At 40.8% G+C, this 26,749-nt stretch overlaps 1 protein-coding gene and 1 pseudogene across 1 annotated transcript; one reads left to right on the top strand and one right to left on the bottom strand.

Moving 5' to 3' along the window:
• Window positions 1–3,050: 3,050 nt before the first annotated feature.
• Window positions 3,051–4,128, top strand: LOC102816975 (annotated as a pseudogene).
• Window positions 4,129–10,311: 6,183 nt separating this feature from the next.
• TAT (tyrosine aminotransferase) lies at window positions 10,312–19,433 on the bottom strand. The gene is made up of 11 exons (XM_006860185.1): window positions 19,198–19,433; window positions 18,953–19,057; window positions 16,552–16,619; window positions 15,232–15,390; window positions 14,942–15,080; window positions 14,469–14,521; window positions 13,126–13,278; window positions 12,196–12,324; window positions 11,647–11,730; window positions 10,807–10,905; window positions 10,312–10,449 (listed from the first exon to the last, which is right to left on the bottom strand). Exons 1-11 carry the CDS (start codon window positions 19,430–19,432, stop codon window positions 10,312–10,314), a joined length of 1,362 nt encoding a protein of 453 aa, XP_006860247.1. The 5' UTR covers window position 19,433.
• Between the last annotated feature and the right edge of the window lie 7,316 nt (window positions 19,434–26,749).

Consider the following 26,749-nt stretch of genomic DNA (forward strand, 5'->3'; position numbering starts at 1 on the left):
AGAGGGAGAGCGACTGTGAGCTGAAGACCTGGGGAATACCGGGGGCAGGATTGCAGGGTATACCCTTTGGTTAGTTGATGATGCATGGAGGGTATTGCAACCATGGCAATGAGATGATATAGGATAGAATGAATGTAAAATTAATGTTCTCCCATGTAAACTATCACATAATTCACAATAAAACATTTAAGAAAAAACATCGTATGGAGTAATTGGTCACCCTCTTTTAGAAACTGGGAAGCTAAAGTTTGGAGGGATAAAGGGAAAGAGCAGAGCTGAAGCAGATCTAGATCCATCTGCTTCCAAGCATGAGCTCTTGGCCCCTGCACACTGCTTCCTCCTAGCATCTTCAGGAAGCAAGAGACAGGGCTACGGGCTGTGGTAGCATGGTCACTCTTTCATTTATTTACAATCAGTTGCTGGGTGACAATGAGAAGCAGAACAGGTACAGAGAGCTTACACAGTCTAATAAACGTAAAAGACATTGATCCAACGTTGGAAACACTAAGAGGGATGGATACTAATGAGGTAAGAGGGATGAAGAAAAGCAAGCTGACCATGGAGAGGGTCAGCAGAAGCCTTCTCTGATTGCACTTTGAAGAAGGAATAGGAGTTAATGATTCAGAGGGAAGAGTATGAGCAAAAGGCCAGTGGCCACAGGGAGTATGGCCTTTCAGGAGAAGCTGAAGCCCCAAGAGTGTAGCGTAAGATGAGAAGGAAGGAGAACAGGCAAAAGTCAGACCCTGCGGGGCCTTATAGGCCATGCTAGGGATTTTGGTCACTCTTAAAAGCAATGGGAAGTGGTCAGAGATCATTTAAGCAGGTGGCAAAATGGGCTTTGAGGGTTTTTTTAAAAGTCACTTTGGCTGCAGTGTTGAGCGAGGATGGTTTCAGTGCTGGGGTGGGAGTGGGTTCTAGATGTTGTTAAGACCAGTTAAGTATATAAATCAGAGACTTACATCTGGGGGTCATCAGTAAATGGTTACTGAAGAACAGTGATGATGACCTTGCAGAGGCAAGATGTAGTCACTGGGAAGGTCTGGGACTCACTGGTTCTTAAAGGCAGCAGATGAAAGTGTTGCAAGAATACTGGGAGGGAGCAGTAGAGAGCTTGATGGAGAAGTGGTGGTCTGGGGGAGAGCCTTAGAATCCTTCTCTCTGCTTCTAGAAGCATTACATTCCCGCTAAGAGCTGTGCCCTCTTACAAGTGTTGGTAATATTTCTGTAGAAATATTTGTCTTAGCCTTTCTAGTTGGTAATATTTCTGTAGAAATATTTGTCTCCCTCCAACCTGATGCTGTCTCCATCCACTCTACCCTCAGGAAACTGCTGCACAGTAGACGAAAATCCCCTGTCATTCCCAAACTCTTTAAAATATTCTTCTTCAGCTCTCTGCCTAAACTGTAATTTAGTTCTTCCCTCCAAAAGATCTCCTGAGCTAGTCTGAAATGGCCTTTTCCACACAGTCCTGGATAGAACACAGTGCAAAAACTCTCCTTTAAAGTACAGGCTGTATTACTGATAGACTTTTTGTGCATTCGCTTTTGTTTACCTACAACCTTGACAACTGGGACTCTTCAGTACTTCTCTGGATGATTCATCTAACACCGTAACCTCCTACCTACTCTGAATCTGAAGAATTATAAAAATCCTGGTGCTGAGAATTAATACGCCAGACTGCAAAGCCGTTTGAACTGAAAGGTCGGTGGTTCAAGCTCACCAGCTGCTCCTCGGAAACTCTATACAGGGTCGCTATAGGTCAGAATTGACTTGATGGCACTTAACAACAATAACCCTATTACAGCTACCCACTCCCATCACCACACCTTTGGGGTTTTTTCCACCCATCATCCTAAACTGTCATAGGAATCTTAACACCCTAACATGTTAGGGTGTTAAGATGACCACATCTACTCTTCCTCCAACCCTCAAATAACTTAACTTTGAATGATCTAGCCCTCTAATGTCGCCATAGGAGTCCCGAGGTGGCACAAATCCCTTACTGCTTGACTTCTAGCCAAAATGGGGGAGATTTGAATGCACCTGGAAAGAAAGGCCGCTGGTCAGCTTCTGAAAGGTCACAGCCTGGAAAGCCCTTTGGAGAGCACTTTAACCAATGCATCACCAGGGCTGAAAAGTAAGTACTTTGTACAATGAGATGAACCAACAATAAGGAAGTCACCCTATCTAGTTTGAGTTCCCAATACAAATTTTAAAAAGATTAATTTCTTAAAGTATGTTGTATGCCATCAATCGAGTTGGTTAAAACTCATAGTGACCCTGTGTAGGGTTTCCAAGAGCAACTGGTGGTTCTGAATTGCAGAGTTTGAGGTTCTCAGTCCACTGCTTACCCTACAGTGCCATACCAAAGTTCAATGAAAGTATGGACTCCTGAATTTTTAAAAAATGGTGTTATCCCTGACGCTTGAAAAAACATTACAGTCTTTGTGGCTATGTTGAACATGAAGAAAGTTTGCTTTTCCACCATGAAAATATGAATGCAAACAGGGAATTCTTTTTTCTTTATAAAACTTTTAAAATCCCCTTAAAATATGAAATACATATTCGAGTGGGTCCTTCTGAAATCTGACTACCTTGGGCCTTAAGAAAAAAATAATAGCTTTGTTGAGCTATAATTCATATATAATTCATCTGAAAGAACACTGGTGGCACAGTGGTTAAGCACTCAGTTGCCAAGTGTAAGGTTGGAGGTTCAAACCCACCAGCCTCACTGTGAGACAAAGCTGTAGCAGTCTGCATCCATAAAGACTAGTCTTGGGAATTCTATGGGGCAGTTCTACTCTGCCCTACAGGATTGCTGAGTAGGAACTGACAAGGGCCCTGGGTTTTTGTATGTAGAATCTATCCATCTAAAGTGCCTAATTCAATGGTCTTTATACTGAATATTATAAAATTCTGTATATTCAGAGTTGTGCCATCATCAAAATTCAATTTTAGAACATTTTCACACCCACTTCCCGCCCCTGGGTGGCTCACCAAGTATGCTTGCCCGGCGCTGACCTGCCCAGCCTTTACCGGAGCTTGTGGACATGGCGAACCTGGTTCTCAAGTGCAAGGCTGCCGTAGCCTGGGGACCTGGGAAGCCACTCTCCATAGAGGAAGTAGAGGTGGCACCACAAAGGCTCATGAAGTTTGAATTAAGATTCTTGCCACTGCACTTTGCCACACCGATGCCTACACTCTGAGCGGGTCTGACCCAGGGGTGTTTTCCAGTGATCCTGGGTCATGAAGGAGCTGGAATTGTAGAGACTGGTGGTGAAGGAGTTACTAAGCTGGAAGCTGGTGGTACTGGCATTCCACTTTACATCCCACAGTGTGGAGAAGGCAAACTCTGTCTAAATCCTAAAACAAACCTTTGCCAGAAGATAAGAGTCATTCAAGGGAAAGGATTAATGCCGGATGATAACAGCAGCTTTACTTGCAAAGGAAAGACTTTTTCTGAATACACAATTGTGGTAGATATCTCTGTTGCTAAAATAGATCCTTCAGCACCCCTGGGTAAAATGTGCCTGCTGGCTTGTGGCATTGCAGCCGGTTATGGTGCTGCCATATACACGGCCAAGGTGGAGCCTGGCTCTACTTGTGCCATCTGTGGCCTAGGAGGAGGTGGACTGGCGGCTATCATGGGCTGTAAGGTAGCTGGTGCATCCCAGATCATTGGTATCAACATCAATAAGGATCAATTTACAAAGGCTAAAGAGTTTGGAGTTTCTACTGTATTAACCCACAGGACATGAGGAGGTCTTGTTGAAATGACGGAGGGAGGAGTGGACTACCTTTGAGTGCATTGGTCATGTGAACATCATGAGAGCGGCACCGGAAGCATGCCACAAAGGCTGGGGTGTCGGTGTGGTGGTTGGAGTAGCTGCTTTGGGTGAAGAAGTCTCTACTTGTCCATTGCAGCTGGTAACAAACAGCACATGGAAAGGTGCTGCCTTTGGAGGATGGAAGAGTGTAGAAAGCATCCCAAAGCCTGTGTCTGAATAGATGTCTAAAAAGATAAAAGGTGATGAATTTGTGACTCACAGTGTATCTTTCAACCAAATTAATGATGCCTTTGACCTGACGCATGCAGGAAAGAGCATTCAAACTGTTGTAAAGATTTAAACTCAAAAACAAAATGTGTTCATCCTTGTACCTAAGTCTTTGAGGTTCGATGGGAACAGCCAGGCTGGCAGGGAAGTGCTCTTCCAAGTTCACAGCCTCTTAGACTTTAAGTAACCTGCTCTAGGGATTAAGGTTGTCTGTGTAATTCTCAAATCTCTGTAATCAAGGACAAGGCTTAATATAGTCTAAAATATTCTCTGAACTCTTCCTTTCCATAAATAATTGCTAGCTCATTAAAGAATATTTGATGTAATAAAAACAATTTTTTACATCTGTGTGGGGAAAAAAAAAAAAGAAACTCCATGCCCATTAGTAATCACTGTCTGCCTCTACTCCCATCTCTCACTCCTGGCCACAGACAACCACCCTTCTCTTTCTCTATGCATTTGCCTACTCTGGACCTTCAGTGTAAATGAACTCATACAATAAAGGGTCCTTTGTGACTGTATTCTTTCACTCAGCATAATGTTTTTAATGTTCATCCATGATGTAGCATTTATCAGTATTTTGCTCCTTTTTATGACCAAACAATATTCCATTATATGCATATATCACATTTTATTTATCCATTCGTCAGATGATAGACATGCATGTTGTTTCTACTGTTTGGCTATTATGATTAACACTATGAATGATCATAGTGGAGTTTTTGTGGGCACATACGGTTTCATTTCTCTTGGGTAGATACATACCTAGGAGTGGAATTGCTGGGTCACATGTTCACTGTATATTTAAACTTTTCAGTAACTGTCACTTTTTCAAAGTGCTTGTGCCATTTTATAATCCCAGTAGAAGTGTACGAGTGTTCCCATTTCTCCATATCTTGCTAATACTATTTCTCTTTTTTGTTATAGCCATCCAGTTGTGATTATTGTTAAGTGCTGGAGAATCAGCTCTGACTCTTACCGACACTGCATAAGGTTTTGATACAATCCCTCATCCACATGCATAAAAAAACGGCTCTCCCTACCTGAACTTCTCTTCCTACCGGAAATTCCTCTCTCCCTACCAGCATGTTATCCTTAGTCAACCTATCACCTACCTCCACTAATCTCAACCCCTCCCTCCTCTTCGACCTGTATAAAAATCCTTCCGGCGCGGCAATACCTCTCTCTCTTTCCTTCAGACCTCCAATAAATCCTTGTTTGTGTTCCGGCTCATTCCATCTATTCCATCTCACAGGTTTCCAAAGAGCAACTGGCATATTTGAACCACCAACCTTGCAGTTTGCAGTCCAGTGGTTATCCTACAGCGAGCACCATACCAGGACTCCATCCTTATCCTAGTGGTTGGGACAGGCGACCTAGTAGCACACAGTTTTAGTATTTGGCTGCTAACTGCAAGGTCAACAGTTAGAACCCACCAGTTGTACCATGGGAAAAAAGATGTGGCTATCTGTTTCCAAAAAATTTACAGCATTAGAAACTCATAGTTCTACTCAGCCATACAGGGTCTCTATGAGTTCAGATCCATGTGATGGCAACAGGTTAGTGATTGTGAAGGAGTACCTGAGTGATACAGAGAGTTAAGTGCTGGATTACTAGTCACTAGGCTGGTAATTCAAACTCACTCAGAGACACCTTGGAAGGCCTGGGAATCTACTGTCAAAAAATCAGTCATTGAAAATCCTATGGAGCAGGTTCTACTCTGACACACGTGGGGACCCCAGAAATCTGAATCCACTCAACAACAAGTGGTTTTCTAACTTCATATAGAACCTGAATTGTGATGCTGGCAAATAATACTGATTATAATTGGAACCCTGGTAGCATAGGGAATTATGAGGGGGGCTGCTAACTGCAAGGGCAGCACTTTGAATCTATGGGTCACTCCGAGGGAAAAACACTATACTGGGGCGCTATAAGTCAGAATCAACTCAACATACACAACCACCAACCACCACAATAGCCAGAAAGGCATACAAATCTGTCTTACAAGTATAACCAGAATGCTCCCTAGAAGCGAAGACAACATACTTGGACATATTATCAGGATGGACTCATCCCCGAAAAAGGACATCATGTTTGGCAGAGAGTCAACTAAAATGAGGAAGACCTTCAAACAAGATGGATTGTCACAGTGGTTACAATGGGCTCCAACAGAAGGAATCCCAGGATCAGGCCGTGTTTCCTTTGTTGTACGTGGCGTAGCTATGTGTTGGAACCAATCTGAGGCACCTAAGAACAACACGTAACTTGTGTGTAAATATATCAAAATTGTTTAAAATAGGTATATGATATGCTCTGGCAATCCAGGTCTTTTTCAAGAGGCACTAAGTCAACATTTTCGAACCTATCCACAAAGAGATGGATTGGCGCAGTGGCCGTGGGCTCAAGTGTAACAACAATTGTGAGGCTGCCACATGACCCGGCAGCGTTTCCTTCTGTTTTTTGTTCCGGGGTGCACAAGGTCGCTAAGAGTCAAAGCCGACTCAACGGCGCCTAACAACAACTAATTCAACAATCCCACCTTCAGAGTCCGTAAAATACACACACTCACTAGGTCTGTAGTGCACATGAGCTGCAGCCATTTCTGGGTGAGAAGAAATCCTTGTAGGTAAACTCTGTCGGGTCGGTTCCAACCCACAGCGACCCAGTATAGGGTTTCCAAGGAGTGGCTGGTGAGCCTGAACCGCCAGACCAGAGCATTACCCCGCAGCGCCGCACCAGGACCCCTAAGAGAATGTAAAACTCCTAGGGCCCGGGAGCGAGGGGTCCACACACACATTTTTGGAAACTGTTATAAGCTGAATAAGTTAGGTATTTTTCTTACTCGCTGGGACTGGCCAAGAGTTAGGAAACAGGTGTTTATGATCTCCAAGGATGATTTGTGAACTTTCTGGAAGTTCCTCGTGGTATAGGATTCAACTAGTAGGCAAATGGGAAAGAATCTCCCTATAGGGAATTAGCTTTGGAGAGAGAAAAACGGAAGACCTTACCTTTGGGGATAAAATAGGTGCCCTTCATAGAGACAGATCCTTGCTCCCTCAACCTCGCAAGTATTACATCTAATCCACAAGCTGCGCAGCCCTACTCCACATATGCGCATGCGCCGAGTGGAACAGCCTTTCTCTGCGCATTAGCAGTTGTGGGTAGCTCTTCCTCGAAAGTTTTTTGTCGAGTGGGGTAGATTCTTGTGGAGAGCGACTTTAGCCTAATCTCCTGTATGTTACTCGCTAGGCGGCGTTGGGGGATAAAACGAAAGGCAGGAGCTTTCTTACTCTTCTCTTGTTTTAGCTTGATGCTCTGATCCAACCTCAGTATCTGCAAGGCATGAATTTGACTCAGGAATTTTAAACTTCCTTCAAAGTGCCTGCACCTGGGGGGGTCTTTTTTACTAGAGACGCTAAGAATGTGATGGCCTCAGAAATGTCTTTCTTTGACTTTCATATGAATCAGCAATCTAAGGTTGAGAGTAAAGTTAACTTGAAAAAAGAAAAGATGAAAGGGAAAATACACACACACACACACACACACACACGCTTACACGTGCACAGAACAATCTGGGACTTCAGTGTGAATCCTGGTGTGGTGCTGTACGATAAGCACTGGACTGCAAGGTCGGTTTGAATCGTAAGGTCAGCGGTTCAAACTCATCAGCTGCTCCACAGAAACCCAGGGTCACTATAAGTCCGAACCTATTCGATGGCACTAAACAACTATGACTTTCTTCAGTTGAGGGAGGGTGTGATTTTCTGTAACGTTTGAAAATTGTCCAATGTGTGTGTTATTTTTTAATGTTTTCGTGTTTTAATCCTTTATGAAAAAGTAAACAAGAAAATTTGGAAGTTTCAGAAGTCTGTGCCGAATCCAGTAATATTCACAGAATTATCTGTACATGTGAAGATAAAATATCTGGTGTAAACCTGTGGGGGGGGGGCGGTTTTCTGGGCCAAAGACCTTCGGGACTAGTGAGGAACACAGGAGGAGGGGCAGACTATTCTGGAGAATAACCGGCAGTCTGATGCAGAAAATAGAAACCTTTATCATCTGAATCACTGTAGAGTCTTTTCGAATTTGCTGAAGATATGTAAAGGAAATTTTAGATGTGGGCTCACTGAAGTCCAACGTAGATTGAAAGGGGACATTGGATGCTTATTTTTTATGAAGGAAATTAAGTGTAACCGGTAGGGCTGAAACCTGAAGTTCTTTTTCGAGATAAAGAAAACTTGGGGCTGGTTCTGGTATATATCCCTGCCCCCAATCTTGCAAAATAATTCCAAGCTCCCTTCTTTAAGGATAATGGTGAGGAACTTTTTTTTTTTCCCCTTCAGTTTTTGTTGTGAATTGAGTGATAGTTTCCATGGGGGAACATCAGTTTTACATTCATTGTTTCATTGCAGTGATTACTGTATAGGGTTTCTGAGGAGTGGCTGGTGGGTTTGAACTGCCATCCTCGTGGTTAGCAGTCCAGTGCTTATCCTACAGCACCACACTAGGATCCCATTTCTGAGGCTACTGTTGTTATGTGCTGTCGAATCAGTTCCAACTCCCAGTGACCCTGTATAGGGTTTCTGAGGACTGTCTGGTAGGTTTGAACTGCCGACCTTTCAGTTAGCAGTCAAGAGCTTATCCTACATTGCCACACCAGGACTCTACTTCAGAGGTGGTGGTGGTTATGTACCACCGAGTTGGTTCTGACCCATAGTGACCCTGCATAGGGTTCCCGAGAGGCAGCTGGTAGGTTTGAGATTTGTAAGACTGTGAAGTAAACAGCCAGGGTTTATAATTAGCTGTCTTAATTGTCCTAGAGTGATGTTGTAGGATAAGCACCAGACTGCTAACCACAAGGTCAGTGGTTCAAACTCAACAGATGCTCCTTGGAAACCCTATACAGGTTTGCTATGAGTTGGAACTAACTTGATGGCACTTAACAACAACAATAATTTTAAGTAAATATCCAGAAGTTGAGCTCCCAAGTAAAATGCTTTAGGAATCGTGTTTCTTAAGTAACTCCAGAAATTAGTGCATCTACAAAGAAATGATTGAGTAATGTATCAATTAGACTGAGCAATGGGGAACATCCGGTGATAGAAATTCCCGTGTTGTTGTTGCTGAGTGCCATCAAGTTAGTTCCGACCCATAGCAACCCTGTGTAGGGTTTCCTAGGAGCAAATGGCAAGCTTGAACCAACGACCTTGTGGTTCAAACACATTTTGCAGTGCAGCGCATCAACCCACAGCACCACATTAGAACTCCAAATTCCCCTACAGGGGATTTAAAAAAAAAAATCACAGAGGAGCATACTTGGTAAAATTTATTTTTTTAAAAAAAAAAGAAGAAAAACAATAATTTATATCCTTGACAAAATAAAGAATCTTGTCAATATAAATGTTTCTTAGAAAATACATGAAAAGATAATATAATATATATATATATATATCAATAAATCAATATCAATATTATAGCAAAAGTAATAATGATTCTGTAACAAGTGAGGACCCTCCTGTCTCTCACACAATATAGTATTCTGGAAGATCCTTTGATTCCTCCTTTCTTTAGTACTGATGTGCTCTCTTTTTAAGAAAACCTAACACACAAATCTAAATCTACAAAGTTGATCAGTTAAAGGATATTTATTGTCATCACAAAATTCTTTCAAAAAAAAAAAAAATTAAAGATCTTTGTCAGAAATCCTTCAAATAGCAAATCTTCCTAATGCATTTAGATACGATTGCCAGATACATTTGTCCCCAACTTGTTTTCAGTTTGGGCTCTATTGCATAAAGTAAACTAGAAGTTATGAGGAATGAGAGTTGGACTCCCAGCCTGATTAGGGAAAATATGATCCTATTCTTAGGATGAGGAAGATTCTCTCAGTGTTTTGCTTCTCTCATCCTGGGATTTTTTTTTTTTTTTTTCATCCTTGTCTCTGCTGCTTCTTGGTAAATTTTGTTCACCTGGTACTCTCAGGGAAAAACAGAGGAAGTCATGTGGGGCAGGGGGCATATGAATGAATTAGGGACTCACTCCAACAGAGGACAGCAAGTGGAGATTCTGGGGTTCAGAGTGTATAGGTAGTTATAGCTAGGGGAAGGCAGAAACAATTCTGTACCCTTGATATGTGTGCTTTGTTTTGTTTTCTGTGGTCCCTCTTCCCATAAGAGAACCTTTTCTCTGAGGAGTAGCAGGACCGGCCCAGCTCTCTCTGAATGAGACACATCCTTAGGAGAATGGACAAGGCCTATTTGTCGCATTCTTCCTGGCTCCCTTCAGCACTGTAGTGCTGCTCACAGAACTCTTGGATCCGGCTGCAGGCCTCCAGCATCATCACCTCAGGCACTGTGATTACTACTCGGAAGAAATTCGGATACTCAAAGCACTGCAAAAAAAAAAAAGGGGGCCTCTTATTTTCAGAGCAACTGAATCTACTTCCATACTGCGCTATAAATGGCCAGGGCCCCAATCAATAAGAGGCAGGGATGCCATTTGCTCAGGGGTATCAGTCCATCTCTGTCCCATCACTGAGGGACCAGGTAGGTAACTGAGTTCGTTCATTGTAAACGGAAGCAGTGGGACAAGCTTAATTTCCTCGCACTTAACACTGTAGCATTGAGGTTGCCCTGAGTCAGAATCAGCCTCACAGCTACTAACAACCACAAGAAAAAGGTCAGCTCAGAGAGACTCCAGGGGCTCTAGAAATGGTTGAGACTGTCTTGAGAGAGCTCCAAGCACTCACCGTTGCTGGGAGGCAGTGCACGGATTGCTCAGCCACTAGCCGCTCAGTGAATTCCACATCATTCTCAAATTCTGGGAAATGTTCCATCTCTATTCCAACCTATACCAATCATAGAAGAAGGGCCAAACTTATCAGAAGGAGGGAAAACAGACCAGCCCCTTATAAGAGAAATTCAGGTAGGGACTCTTCTGTTGTAGGGAACTCTGCTACAGATAACTCAGACTCAGGGTTTGAGCAAGCAGTTAGGAGCTCATGACATTTTTCACTGAAAAGAGATGATATATTTGTAATCATAGTTTGTTGAAGAGTTCCTTTCTGGATGCTAATAAATTAATGCTGAAGATAGAACACCAGAGGTTCCCTAGAGAGGCACTGTTAGCATTATAGTGGGCTAAGCAATTCTATTCCATCTCTTACAAGATGGTATTTAGCAACTCTGGCCCACAGCATGTGCCAGTCATTCTGAAAACAAACAAATAAAAATCCTACAATTTCCCAAATTCCCTTAGGGAACCAGTATTACCCCCAGTTGAGAATTATAGTGATGGGGAAAACATCTTATCTGTATCTTGTATCTTTCTTATATCTAGATATCAAATGATTGTCCATACTGATAAATTAAGTCACTTTAAGATCTTTTTAAACAGGTCAAATCACATCAGTGGGACAATTCAGAACAAAATAGTTCCTAAGCTGACTGACTTGGGAGTGTAGCTCATTATTGTTATGAGTGGTGGTTCCTGGAATTGTTCAAAGCACGTCCTGCGTGACTGCCTCTGGCAGTGGCTTCCCTTTGATTGACCTCACCCATCGACCTAGTGCCTGCCACCCATTACTTACCATAAGGTACATGGCCCCAGAAGGGCGGACTGGCCGGAGTCCAGGGATGGCAGCTAATGCCCCATAACAGAGATCAGCGTTGGACTACAAAAGGAGGCAGAAATCAAGGATCAACATGTAGGTAAAATCAAACCAACTCATTAAAAGTGGAGCCAGCCTCAATGGTCAGAAACCTTGGTTTGCTCTGCTGGATTAAGGAGTCAAGAAGAAAGCGCCTGGTCACTTGAAGCTTCAGGAAGGGGCATCAAAATGTGGATCGATACCTATACCGGTACCACCTCTTGGACAAATGTTATTGTTGTTCAGTGCCGTCGAGTCGGTTCCGACTCATAGCAACCCTGTATAGGGTTTCCGAGGTGAGCTTGAACCACAGACTTTGTGGTTCAAAACGACTTTGCAGTCTAGCATTAATCTGCAGCATAGCATCACTACTAGATAAATAGGAAGCCCCAAAATAGAAAACTACCCCAGAACTGAGAACCAGTTATTCCCAGTTCCCCTGGTGGCATTTCCTGGTCCCCCAAAGTGGAAGGCTATAGCTGCTTTTACCTGGAGGAAGCTCAGAGTGTTGTCGTAGAACTCTTGAGGGGTGCGACGCAGGATGCTTTTCAGAGCTCCCTGGACAATGGTGCAAGGTCCCAGAATCCTCTGGCTCAGCTTCACCAGCCCGTCTCGGATCTACAGGACCCCAACAAACACAGGTAGCCTTTGTTAAGCATTCCTGCTTCAGAATTCGTGTTTCCTCTTGGGGGATGTGATGGTGCCCCGGGACATTCTGAACTCAGACCACCTGGGTTTGTAGTGTAGCTCTGCCACACACCGGCTGTGTGACTCTAGGCAAATTATATAATTCCCTTGCACCTCATTTTTCTCAACTGAAAAATGGAGTTAATATTAATACTGGACTGTTATAACAATTAAATCATGTATACACAAATAGACAATGTTGTTGTTGTTGTTAAGTGCCACTGAATCTATTCCAACCCATAGTAACCTTGTATAGGTTTTCCGAGATAGCCACTTGTTAAATTACATAGGGACCTTAGGGGACAATGAATTTATGTTACTGGGGGAGGAACAACTCAGAAAAGGAGAGTGAGAATGATTGCACAACTGGAAGAATGTTTTCAATGTCACTGAATTGGACATGTAGGAACTGATGAATTGGTGTATGTTTTCCTGTGTATATTCTCAACAACAAAATAAATTTTTAAGAGTGATGTATATAAAGCACTGGTATACACTAAGCCCTCCAACGTTAGCTGCCATTTCTCTTGTTGTTTCCTTTATTTGCAGGTGGGGGAATCACAGAATCAGATACAGAAAAACTAAGCTTTGGAGAGGCATAACTGTTCCTGTCTGTATCCACTGTCTCTCTAGGTACCCTGAGCTGTGGGGCCAAGATACGAAAAAGAGAAAAACTCCACTTCCTTACCACTGTTCACACAAAGACCTGGTGTCTCACCACAATGATCTCACCTCATTGCCAAAAATGTCTCTTCGGTCATGGATAAGGATCCAGCCCAACCTCCAGCCAGGAACCAGCCAGCGCTTGGCCAACCCACCACAGGATAGGATGGGAACGTTGGTGCTGAGGGTGGCCAGAGGCTCATATTTGCAATCTGCAAACACCTGAGGACCAGAGATACTCATTAGAGTTGTCTGCTTGCCTACTTATCCCCCAGAACCCATCTTTTCCTTACACACTAAGGATGCGTTTTCAGGCTCATCCCTACCCTGCAGCATAACTGAAATGCCAAGAAACTTGAAAGATGATGGTCCAAAGATCTTACATTAGCTGTCTACTCTGGCTTAAAGGAAACCTAAAACAAGGAAATGGGCCCTAGTGCAGAAATATGTACAATTCCATGAAGTTGGTAGTGGCAGTTGGAGTTATAGATTAAAACATTATAATACGGACTCACAATCATTTATCAAAAACTCCTAGGTCCAGATATGCTTCAGAATGCAGACTTGCTTAGATTTTAGAAAGATGATATGGTGCTTACACCATATAATAGGAGTGCAGTGGCTCTGTAGGATAAACACTGGACTATGAACCACAGGTTGGTGGTTCAAGTCCACCAGATGATCCACAGAAGAAAGATGAGGTTTTCTGTTCCCCAAATAATTTAATGCCTTGGAAACCCCATACAAGTTTGCTATGATTCAGAACTGACTCCACGGCACTTAGCCACCTGTATTAAGTCACAGCTTCAGTGCCGTTTGGGGCAACACCACTAGGTAAGCATTCTCATAGTTCCGCCACTTCCCTTACACTCTTAACAAATATATAAACTCACAAATACAACAAACAAAATCTATACATATCTTCATATCAAGCCAAATCAGGTTTTGCCACCAAATGAATTTCAAATATCTTTGGGTTTTCATAGCTTTCTGGATTTCATAAAAGTAGCTAATAAGTTGTGGCTATCTACACACACATTGCTGCTTCTGGTGGTGGCGGTGGTGTTTGGTTTTGTCAGCTCACAGTGACCATATGTGCCAGGGTAGAATTACTCCATAGGGTAATCGTGGCAGTAATCTTTAGGACAGTAAGTTACCAGGTCTGACTCCCGTGGAGCTGCTGGGTGGGTTCAAACTGCCAACCTTTGATTAGCAGCCTAATGCTTATCTGTCATGCCACCAAGACTCCTTCACACATACAAACACATATTTGTTAAGGATATAGGGAAACAGAGTTTCTATACTGAGATGATTTGGAGTTAGAGCTGATTATTCCCAATCTCTACCTCTAAAGGTCTCCATAGAATAATTTGGGACTGAGCTATCTGTGGGTGACATCTGCCAGAACTCACCATGTCTCCATAGATCTCGTCAGCTAAGATGGGGACACACTGCCTTGCAGCCACTGAAAATAAGAGAAACATGCTGAAACCATTTTGAATGGGAATATCCTGAACTTTTAACATGCATCTAGTCTAGTCTTAATGTACTTTGCATTTCCTGTTTGTGTGTTTTGTCTTCCTCTTTAAGAACTGCAAATTTTTAAAATTCTTCCAAGGAGCAAAACTTCCATTTGTCATTTAATTAACTAGGTATTTCAAACTGTGTCTTCCACATGATGGGAGGGGTAGAGAGGCACGCATTTCTTAGTCTGCTCCTTCTTTCATACAAGTTCTACATTCCTGTGATGTGCTGTGTAGAGTCCTCCCTGGAGCTCTTCCTCTCTGTCCTAGGTTTGGAATACAGTAGACAATGCTTTCGTATTCCAGAAACCAGGTAGGGGTTTTTCTCTCAGCATCCTCTCCGTGATATCAGCTGGGCTTACCTGCCAGAATTTTCTGAAGGTGCTTTTTGCTGAACACAGACCCACAGGGGTTTGATGGATTATTAACAATGAGACATGCTGTCTTTTCATCAATCAGTGATTCGAGTTGTTTCAGGTCAATTTCCCAAGACTTCTCTGGCTAGAGAGGAAAAACAAGGGTGAAACTAAGACGATTATGGGAGACTCAGGGGGAATACTCACTTAACCCAAGGGTACAATGTAAATAAGAAGATGTCTGTGGTCTTGAGTAGTCACTGAGTATCTGAGTCTAAAGCGAAAAAGTCATTTACCAGAAGGTTGTAGAGTTTGACCTCAATTCCCATAGCTTCGGCCAAAGTCTTGTAGAGAGAGAAACCAGGTCTAGGAACTAGGATGTTTTGTCCTGGATTGGCCAATACAGCTAAACAAAGTTCGATAGCCTGGCTGCAACCACTTGTCAGAATGACATCCTGAGGAGAGCAAAAGAGCGCAATTAACTTTGTTACGGTTTCCAACAAGAAGAGGAGAGACCAGCTGGTTAGATGGGTGAGTGGGGAGTAATAATAAACTTACTTTTATAAGTTCAAAGTAAAGTAGTAGGAACTGTACCAAACCAAAGCCAAGATAAATCAGGATGTTTATATATGTCCAGATCTAAATGTTGTTGAAAATGCAGTATTTTAATCACTTTAGAAGGAAAAATTGGCTGTGACTCAGCACATTTCCATGGGACAGCACAATGGCCTTGGACTTTTCCACCTGGCTATTTATTTACTTTTGGCCAGTGATTTGGAGCCTGGCTCTTCTTTGAAATATTGATGAAGGGCATCGCTTACATTAGGCAATAGACAATAAATGAAACAGTGGCATTTAATCTTAAACTTGGCATTGCCAAGTGGGCTGTGGTGTGCTGTGGTGTCTCAGCCTTCCTACCTGAGTGACCTTTAGGTGACTATGGGAAGCTATACATGTTTAAAGGTCTTATTGGTGATATAAAAATGTCAATAATTTAGTGCACATGAATTTTTCTCCAATGATCTCATTTACAGAATTAAACACAGGGTGACCTCCTCTTAGTCTTCCAAGTTTCCTTGAGACAGACATCACCTAAGTTGTGCATGGTACAGTGGGGTAAGCATTGGACTGCTAGCCACAAAGCTGGCCGTTCAAACCCACCAGCTGCTCTGCCAGAGAAAAATGAGGCTGTCCGTTCCCTTTAAGATTTAAGTCTTGGAAATTTGTATGAGCAGCTCTACTCTATTCTACAGTCAGGAGCAATACGATGGCAGTGAGTTTCACGTTTTATTATACATTAAAGTTAATGACATTAAGTAGCCCTGGTGTGACACTGTAAGATGAGCACTCGACCATATAAGGTTGTTTTGAACCACAAGGTCGGTGTTTCAAATCCACCAGCCGCTCCTCAGAAACCTTATACAGGATGGCTATGAGTTGGAACTGACTCAATAGCACTTAACAAAAACAGCTATATAAGAACTCCTCAAATGACTAAAGGGAGATTATTCTTCAGTTCCTCCACCCCAAAACTTTTACTCGTTGTGGTCCAGAAACAAGGAAAAGTCTAGTTTGTCCTGAATTGCTTCCGAGCTGGTACCTTGTAGAAGGCTCACCTTCGCTTCCAGGGGTGCCTCAGGACAGTGGTAATAAGAAGCAATCTCCTCTCGACTGGATAGGTAACCTGGAAGAAAAGGGTGGGCAGAGGGAGCTAGAGGTTTCCACTTCCCAAAAGGCAGTCAGACCCCTCTAGAGAGGCAATGTGGGCTTCAGGCTACCTTCAGCCCCTGCTCAGAGCACATCCTACACAGTTCAGCTCTGTCTCTGTAGATAAAGGAGATTAACTTCCTGTTTAAGATTTTATAATTTTATATTAAGCACCAACATAATAAACAACAAGGAAGAACTCCCCAAACTATAAAAAATTCTGCGCTATCTTAATTACTGTATGCTTTTCCTCTGTAAATCAAAGACAGATTATTCCTAAGTCTCTTCCAGATGGCATTGTGAGTCTATCCTTTTTGAATAGTTGTAACCAACATATTCAATAAGTTAGATCCATTTTACATTTTTTTTTAAATTACATTAAGTATTTTTTAAATTGATATTCTTTTAAATTATTTTCTTGTACAAAATTTCCAAATGTTTGTTTATAAGTTTAAAGTATAGGCCAGTTTATGCTTATTATCATGTATGACAGAAATGTTTTCGAAGAGGACTGTCTTCATTTAGCCAGAGGGAGTATTTCATAATGTTTGCTCATTTACTAGGTATAAATGGGCCTCTAAAAGTTATATAAGTTAGCTCTTAATTGTGAATGAGAAAGAATGTTTTCCTAAGTGTAAATTTCCTTTAACATGAAATTTCATAGCATTTGAACATTAATTTGCCTAACGGAGACTTGGTGTTGACTCTTCAGATTTAATCAGTTCCCTAATACTTGGGATATGAAAACCATAATCAACTTATTATAATCTAATTTTTGGCCTTGATTTTGTTTTGATCTTTATTGTAAGAAATTTTATAAGATTTCACCAATCAATCTAAAAGTCATGTCCCTGATTCCTTTTTGAGGTGTTTTTAAAATTCTGTTTTAGCATGAGACTAGGTTATTATTCTGCACAGAATATGTTTTTATGTCCACATATGCACAGGGAGGAAGTGCGTAATTCTGAAACACAAGCAAGAAATCACTTATTTTACCTGAAAACTTCTGAGTGGACATTTCTAATAGATGGGGGAATTAAACCTGAACAGGAAAAATGTCTCTCTCTCAGAAGCAACCTTCTATCCTTTCATATGACAGCTCATTCTTTGTTGTTCTTGGTTTTTTAAAGGAGCTCTGGTAGTGTAGTGGTTATGAATCGGGCTGCGAACCCCAAGGTCAGCAGTTCGAAACTACCAGCCGCTCCACAGGAGAAAGATGAGGTATTCTGTTCCCATTAAGAGTTACAGCCTCGGAAACCCTATACAGGGCCGCTATGAGTTGGAACTGACTCCACGGCACAGAACCACTACCACCAATCTTAAAATAAGGAGTCCTGGTGGTACTGTAGGGTAAGCACTGGATTGCTAACCACAAGGTTGGCAGTTCAAACCTACCAGCTGTTCCGAAGGAGAAAAATGAGGCTTTCTGCTCCCATAAAGATTTATAGCCTCAGAAACCCTATGCAGGGTGGCTAAGAGTCGGAATCAACTTGACGGCAGTAAGTGTGGTTTGGTTCAGAATCTTAAATAGTTATAATTGCATTTCAGTATGCCCAGGATCATAATTAAAATAGGCCTTCGATAAAAACAAGCAAAGGTGTTAATTGCACAGGGCAATTGCTGCTGTTGTTGTAAATGCTGTCAAGTCAGTTCTGACACAGCAATCTTGTATAGAGTTTCTGAGGAGTGGCTGGTGGATTTGAACTGTCAACCTTGAAGCTTCAACCAACATTGCAGTCGAGTGCTTATCCTACAGCACCACACCAGGACAATAAGTAAGTTAATTCAGGCCTTAGAGGACTCAGTAAACAAGCAACGTCAGCCAAATCCAAGGTCTTCATGTGAGAATTAATAATGATAGGATAGAAGCATTTGAGAAATAAGTATATAATGGGAGTCTACAGCTAAGGTGTCAGTTTGCCAACGAAATCTTGAAAAGATTAGACCTTTATGGCTTATGTTTAAGTACCCTGGCACTTCTTTCCCCGATCCAAATGGCCGTTTGATCTTAGTTTCTCTTTAAGAACTATGCACCAGGAAGGCAAAGAGAACTGTTAGAAACCAAGTCCCCTTATAGGAGTCCTGGTGTGACACTGTAGGATAAACAATGGGCTGCTAACTTCAATGTCAGTGGTTCAAACCCACCAGTTACTCTCAGAAACTCTATGAAGGGTCTCTATGAGTCAGAACTGACAACAACACTTAACAACAACGTAAGAGCACTAAGGACTTCAAAGACACTAGGAAAAAGGTCTTGGGTGGAGTTTACCAATGCATGGGGCTTAGCCGTTATACTTGGGAGGAGCTTACCAATGGATGGGGCGTAGCCATTATACTTCCCGGAGTCCAGGGCATTTTTCATTGCTTGTGTAACTTCAGGGTCTGTAGGCAGGTTTCCAAACACAGTGGGATCCCCTTTTCATAAGAGAGACAAAATTAAAAGGAGACACTAAGAGTGCTCAGATTCCCCCTCCACTCCCATCTTCTCAACCAGTCGTTAGGGATAAGGAGAGGGGAAATTAATGACTGACCTCAGTCAACTGTCCCCAACTCACCAATTGACAGAGCAATTGTTGCTTTGTTTGGATTTGGCTTCACCTTCATGCTGTCCACAATGGCCCGGATGGGATTGAAAGTGTTGTTGGCCATGTCCGAGGGCTTCACGCACCATCTGGCCTTCCTGCCTTTCATTTTTCCCTGCATGGAGCTTTTCTCACCAATGTTGACGTGCACATCCAAAACTGAGGGGTGGGTGCCACGGCCGCTCATCTCAATCACGTAAGGGTTCATTGCTAGCCTATGAGGAAAAGAAGGAGGGTCCAGTGAAATTCGGAACAGAACAAATAACCAGGGTGATTTCACTGGATAACTCTTGTCAAACTTTTTCTTGTTGTATTGTGCTCTCACTTAGGTTTGTCATGGGTGAGGGGAGTTTTAAGGCTTGTTACTGAAATGGAAAATAAAGCAAGAACCCAGTCTGCAATGTTAATAGAAAGCATTCCATTGAACATATATTTCCTACAAGTGATAATTTGCTATGTATAACTGTAATCCCTGTAAAAACGTCACCATGCTCTAAATGAAACTAAAAGGAAATGACATAAAAATTGTTAAGCAATCAGAGCCTATGCATCTTCTCTTCTCCATGTACAGCCTACCCAGGAGAAAGTTTTCCTGAAGACCAGACTGGGTCTTGCTCTCTGCAGAAAAGAACCAGAAATAACCACTCCTCCTTGTTAGAATGTATAGTTAACGTTGCTAGCGATCATAAAGTCCTATTCCGTAAGCGTTTTACCAATACAAAACGAAGTCACTACACCACAGAGGAGAAAGAACACACAAATTCCCAACACCAGATTAGCTTAGGTTTAAGACTTTACCTTCTAAATACAGGAGCAGGCTCCAAGTAGCTGAACCTGAAGGTTCACTTCGTTCTTTGACAAGTTACAGTGATACTGGACTCAGATGTAAATCCTGATTCCTAAAATAGTGTCCACAAATGGGAGTTGGGTCTGAAACGTTTATGCTATTGGTTGAGGTTGAGAGCTAAACAACTAGCCCTCCCCTTGTTCTCTTTCCTTCCCTCCCCAATTTTTGCTGCCTCTCACCCCAAACCACACCCCACCCACAAATCAGGAATTTGTTCACACGTCAAACATCTGGGATTTTCTGCATTAACTCTTTCTGTGCACCATTTAAATGTTGGAGAAGGCTAGCAGAGGGTAGTCATGATTACAGTTAGTAATTTTTATTAAGTATTTTTTAAGTTGGAAGACAAAACCATCAGAATTCAAACAGGAGAGGCAAATACATAGTAAAAAGCAAGGATGTTCCTGGACCCTCTTACCAGGCTTAGTCATTCTCTGCTGAGGGTTAAGCAGTGTTAATGGTTTGGATTTTCTATCCATTCACCAACCTTGATATGTAGATGACAGATAGATAGATCATTTAAAAAATACAGATGTGATTTTGCTCCACAACTTGCTTAGCTTTTTACTCCCTACACCTTAGATACAAGATCAGCTCCAGTCAGTACAAATTGAGTAGCTGAAGTAATCTAAAACTCACACAACAAATATCTTAAAAGTAAAGTGTCTCCAGGGTAACATGAACCTGTGTAACTTTTTTCTTTCACTATGAATTCGACATCACTGATTTGCCATAGAATTATTGGAAGAATAAGATGTTGGGTTGGATGTAAGAAAACAACTTTGCTAAGCATGCCATTGAGACCATAACTCGGAGCTCGACATTGCCACGAACCTATGAAAAACACCGCCCACTCAAGGGTTAAGAGAGACTTTCGTGGGTCCTATCTGTTTGTTTGTCAGGAGATACAGAGTTGTTACATAAGTTCTTTATTTTTCAACAATTCATATCTTTAGTGGGGTTGAATAACCTTTTATTTATTTATTTATTCTGACTCTTCCATCTCTTAGAACTTACCTAATGCATTTTCTGTCTTACTCTAATGAAGAAACATTCTATATTTTACCAGTGGAGAAGCAAAGGCACTACACAAGCTCAAAAAGAATGTAAATTCTGAAGCTGGAAGCCAGGCCTTAGATAACCAGGGCTGCCCCGTCTCAAAATGTGAATACTCAACTCCTTCTCTCCAACATACAAAGAAACAGAAAAGAAAGGCGTAAGTCAGATCTGGCCATTTGACACTGTATGACAAAAGTCAAGAAGCTTTTTTGTTTTACTAAAAGCTATTGAATACTGCATAAACAGCAGTATACTTGCAGGCTGGCTAGGATTTCACTTGGTATAGTAGCCAACCTAATGAGATTATATTGTTTCTAATGCACAACAATATAGGCCAGAGACCATTCGTTTCAAAATTCTTTTACTTCTTCCTACTTTCTCATTTTAAATACTGCATGTGTGCACTGGATAAAATCAGAAAAGAATCAAAATGCTTATAATCCTATTGCCATTTTTATTTTTTATTTTTTTTAATGTTGTCATTACTGTTGCTAAGTGCTGTTGAGTCAGTTCTGACCCATAGCGACCCTGTAAAGAGTTTCTAAGGAACAACTGATGCAGCTTTATCTGTGCATTAGTCTCGTCTCTCCCCATCCACCCACAAAGTTAGAATATTGTTCTATATGTTAACTTTCGCAGCTTGGATTTTTCAATTATATCATGAAACGTATCCCATGTTTTAAAAAGCATTCTCTTATAGAGAAGGGACAGAATTTATTGAATGATTTTCCTAACCAACATCAAATGGAGTCTAATTTTCTATCACTGTAAAGGACATTCTTCTACATAGGTACTGATTCATAGATTTTATTTATTATTTCCATAACATACATTTCCACACATTGACTTACTGCCTCAAAGAGAAGAAACATTTTTAAATATTCAAAATACATACTGATATAATAAAGTTATCCCTAAACACCTTCCACACTACCATTTCTTGTATACTCTTCCAAACATTTTCTATGTTTATGCTAAAGTTATCCCTAAACACCTTCCACACTACCATTTCTTGTATACTCTTCCAAACATTTTCTATGTTTATGCTAAAGTTATCCCTAAACACCTTCCACACTACCATTTCTTGTATACTCTTCCAAACATTTTCTATGTTTATGCTAAAGTTATCCCTAAACACCTTCCACACTACCATTTCTTGTATACTCTTCCAAACATTTTCTATGTTTATGCAATACTAGTATAGTTGGTTTGGAGGTTATTTTTTAAAGGTTCTGCATACTTGTTCTCTATGTCCAACAATGGTAGACATGTAGCTACTGAGCACTTGAAATAAACACTGGTCTGATGAAATGAGTTGTGTTGGAAGCATAAAATACACATCAGATTTCAAAGACTTTATTTAAAAAGAAAATAATGCAAAGTATCTACTTAAGAACTTTATATTGACTACATGTTTAACTAAGAATATCATGGTATCTTTGTTGTTGTTGTTAAGTGCCATTGAGTCAGTTCTGACTCAAAGTGACCCCCTATAGGGTTTCTGAGTAGTTGGTGGGCTTGAACCACTGACCTTTTGGTTAGCAGTCAAGTGCTTATCCTACAGCACTACACCAGGAGTCTGTGGTTATCTTGGGATAAATAAAACATTATTAAAACTAATTTCACAGTTTCTTTTTTAATTTAAAATTACTTCTACTGAACAATCAAAATTATTGCGATTTGCATTCTGTTTCTATTCTATAGCTTGTTTTTCTGTTTTATTAATCTTAACAATATTTGACATAGATATTTTTCTTTTTTCTTTCAGAGATCAACTGCATTCCTTTTAATAGGCACATAGTGTTCATTTACTAATTCCACTCTCATTGGACATACAGCATCTTTCCATTTTTTGTGTATTATAAATAAAATATACTGTGAGTATTCTCTTACTTTCTGAATCATTTCCTAGAAACCGACTTACATTCTAAATACTGGTCAAAACAAAGCCATCACTGCCAAGTCAATTCTAACTCATGGTAACCCCATGGGTTATCCCAGGTTACAGAGTAGAACTACTGCTTCCGGTTTTCTGGTTTCTAATCTCTATAGCTGCTATGTGCATTTGAACTGCTAACCTTTAGGTTACTAGTCACTCTACCAAAAAAAAGAGAAAATCACTGCCACGGAGTCATTTTCAACTCATGGACCCTGTTGGACAGAGTAGAACAGCCCCAGTGGGGTTCCAAGGTAGTAAATCTTTATGGAAGTAGGCTGCGCATCTTTCTCCTGTTTCTTAGATTTCAGCCAATAAGGCTGTGTCCTTTGCATATCATAGGTTGTTAATGAACCTTCCTCCAACCCTGATGCGACATTCTTCTTATTGTCCAGTTACTTGGATTTGCTCAGCATATAGATTGAATGTTGTTGCTATTAAGTGCCATCAAGTCGGTCTCAACTCATAGCAACCCTGTATAGGGTTTCCTAGGAGAGTGACTGGTGAGTTTTAACTACCAACCTTGTGGTTAACAGTCCAGTGCTTATCCTACAGTGCCACACCAGGACTCAACAGATTGAATATGGTGAAAGGATACAACCCTGACATACACCTTTCATGATTTTGAACAACATACAGTTTTCTCATGAGCACAATTAAGTGTTCTGGAATTCCCATTCTTTGCAGTGTATCCATTGTTTGTTATGATTCACACAGTTAAATGCCTTTGCATAGTCAATACAACACAAGTAAACATCTTTCTGGTATTTACTGTTTTAAGCCAAGATGCAGCTAACATCAGCAATGATATCCCTCATTCCACATCTTCTTCTAAGCCTGGTTTCAATTTCTGGTAACTCCTTGTCAACATACTACTATAACTGGTTTTGAATTATTTTAAGCAAAATTTTATTTGTGTGTGATATTAATATTATTAAATAATTTGCATACTCTATTGGATGGCCTATCTTTGGAATGTGTACAAATATGAATGAATTCCTTTCAGTCCATTGACCAGGTAGCTATCTTCCAAATTTCTTGGCATAAACAAGTGAACTCTTCCAGCATTGCATCTCTTTGTTGAAACATCTCAACTCGTATTTCGTCGATTCCTGGAATCTTGTTTTTCATCATACCATCAATGAAGTTTAGTCTTCTTCCTTCAAAACATTGATTCTTGATCGGATGCTCCCGCCTGAAATGGCTGAATGTTTACCAATTCTTTTTGGTACAATGACTCTGTATATTCCTTCTATCTTCTTTATATAAGATGGATTTTTTACATCATTCAATATTTTGCCCATAGAATCTTTCAATTCTGCAACTTGAGGCTTCAATTTTTGCTTCAGTTCTTTCAGTTTGAGAAATGCCAAGCATGTTCTTGCCTTTTGGTTTTCTAATTACTAATCAGCGTGCATTTCATTGTACTAATACTTGACTGTCTTCTTGAGTCAAACTTTGAAATCTTCAGCTCTTTTACTTCATCATTTCTTCCATTCATTTTAGCTACTTTCTATTCAAAGCAAGTTTCAGAATCTCTTCTGACATCCATTTTGATCTTTGTTTTTCTTTCCTGTCTTATTAATGAACTTTTGCTTTCTTCACATATGGTGATCCTGACGTCACCCCACAATTTATATTTGGTCATTGGTGTTCCATGCATCAAATCCCTTCTTGAGATGGTCTCTAAATTTGGTTGGGATATACTCAATAATGTTATACTTTGGTTCCCATGGATTTGTTTTCATTTTCTTCAGCTTCAACTAAAACTTGCATATGAGCAATTGATGGTCTGTTCCACAGTTAGCTGTTGGTCTTGTATTGACTGATGATATTGAGCTTCTCTCTCATCTCTTTTCAGAGATGTAGTCAATTTGATTCCTATATTCCATCCAGTGAGGTCCACATGTATAGTTTACATTTATATTACTGAAAAAAGATATTTCCAATGAATTAGTCATTGGTCTTACAAAATACTATCATGTGACCTCCCATGTCTTTTCTATCACCAAGACCATATTTTCCAACTATTGATCCTTCTTCTTTGTTTCTAGCTTTCATATAACAATCACCAGTAATTATCAGTGCATCTTAATTGCATGTTTGATCAATTTCAGACTGTAGAAATTGGTTAAAATCTTCCATTTCTTCATCTTTGGCATTAATGGCTGCTATGTAAATTTGACTAATAGTCATATTAGCAGGTCTTCCTTGTAGACATACGGATATTATCCTATCACTGACAGTATTGCATTTCAAGATAGGTCTTGAAATGTTCTTTTTGACAGTAAATATGATGCCATTCTTCTTTAATTTGCCATATAATTGCCCAATTCAAAATGGCCAATACCAGTCTACTTCAGTTCACTAATGTCTAGGATGGAGTTCTGGTGTGGCACTGTGGGTTAATGCACTGGACTGCAAAGTAGGTTTGAACCACAAGGTCAGCAGTTCAAGCTCACCATTCGGTCTTTGGAAACCCTATACAGGGTTGCTATGGGTCAAAACTTACTCCATGGCACTTAACAACAGCAATGCCTAGGATATCTATCCTCAAGTGTTCCACTTCATTTTTGACAACTTCCAATTTTCCTAGATTCATATTTCATACATTCCACATTCTAGTTATTAATGAAAGTTTAGTTATTTCTTCTCTTTTTGAGCTGTATCACATTAGCAAATGAAAGTTTTGAAAGCTTTACTCCATCCACATCATTAAAGTTGACTCAACTTTGAGGAAATCAGACAATGTCCCACTGCTATTCCTACAGTTTTCATTGACCAGTTATTTTTATAAAAATACATCACCAGTTCCTTCTTCTTAGTTGGTAGTAGTCTAAAATCTCTGCTCAAACCTGTCCATCATGCGTGACACTGCATTTTATAGACATTTTTTATACAGCAGCAGCATCACAGTAATATGCAAGCCACTACAGCCGGACAAACTCTGATTCTTTTCTTTAAAAAAAAAAAATCTTTGCAAAATTGACAGGAATAAATGTTGCTGTTATTTTAGCGAGGTGATCAGTTTTCATGGGTTCCCTAGCTCTTTTGCATTTTGTGAATTGTCTGTTCATGTCTCTCACCTGTGTCACAGGGCGACTTTCTTTTCTTGGATGAGATTTGGACTTAAGAAGCAACTTAGAGCTAAGACGAGAACAAATAGCTGATTTGGGATCACTGGCCTCAGCCTTCTCTGTCTCAACCAGACTGGCTCAGGCTTGGGTTTACAGATCAAAGAGCAGCACTCAGCCCAGGATTTGGGCAGGTGATCCAGCAAATAGTCCAGCTGACGCAGGACCGACAGGTCCGAGAGGGTGTGTGAAGGGGGCAAGGGCTGCTGTATTGGACAGGACACGCCCTGATGACAGCTGCTGCAGTTGACAACAGAATTTAGATCTGAAAGAAAAACAGACAAAACAAATACGTTTTGTAACACCTCTCTTCTGTAACTAAAATTTTCCCTCAATAGAAATCTGAAGGGAACAAGAAATGAAAGCCCCCAGCCCTGTTAGGGCAGCTTACTGGTAATACCAAAGTAAACTTGACTGGGCAATAAGTGTGCAATTAATCAAAGAAATATTCACAAAAGATACCCACCAGCCATAATTAAGACCTTTCTTTTGAAAAATCTGAATGCTCCCATTTGCTCTGATTGTGATTACAATAGAATATCCTGAATA

Source organism: Chrysochloris asiatica, unplaced genomic scaffold (assembly GCF_000296735.1).
Source record: "Chrysochloris asiatica unplaced genomic scaffold, ChrAsi1.0 scaffold00037, whole genome shotgun sequence".
NCBI lineage: Eukaryota > Metazoa > Chordata > Mammalia > Afrosoricida > Chrysochloridae > Chrysochloris > Chrysochloris asiatica.

Coding starts and splice junctions, on each gene's coding strand:
- TAT (XM_006860185.1), bottom strand. CDS start 19,432: ATGAACCCTTACGTGATTGAGATGAGCGGCCGTGGCACCCACCCCTCA. Junction 12,325..13,125: donor GAGACATTTTTGGCAATGAG/GTGAGATCATTG, acceptor GGGGTCCTGTAG/ATCCGAGACGGGCTGGTGAA. Junction 10,450..10,806: donor TGCACTGCCTCCCAGCAACG/GTGAGTGCTTGG, acceptor TTTTTTTTGCAG/TGCTTTGAGTATCCGAATTT.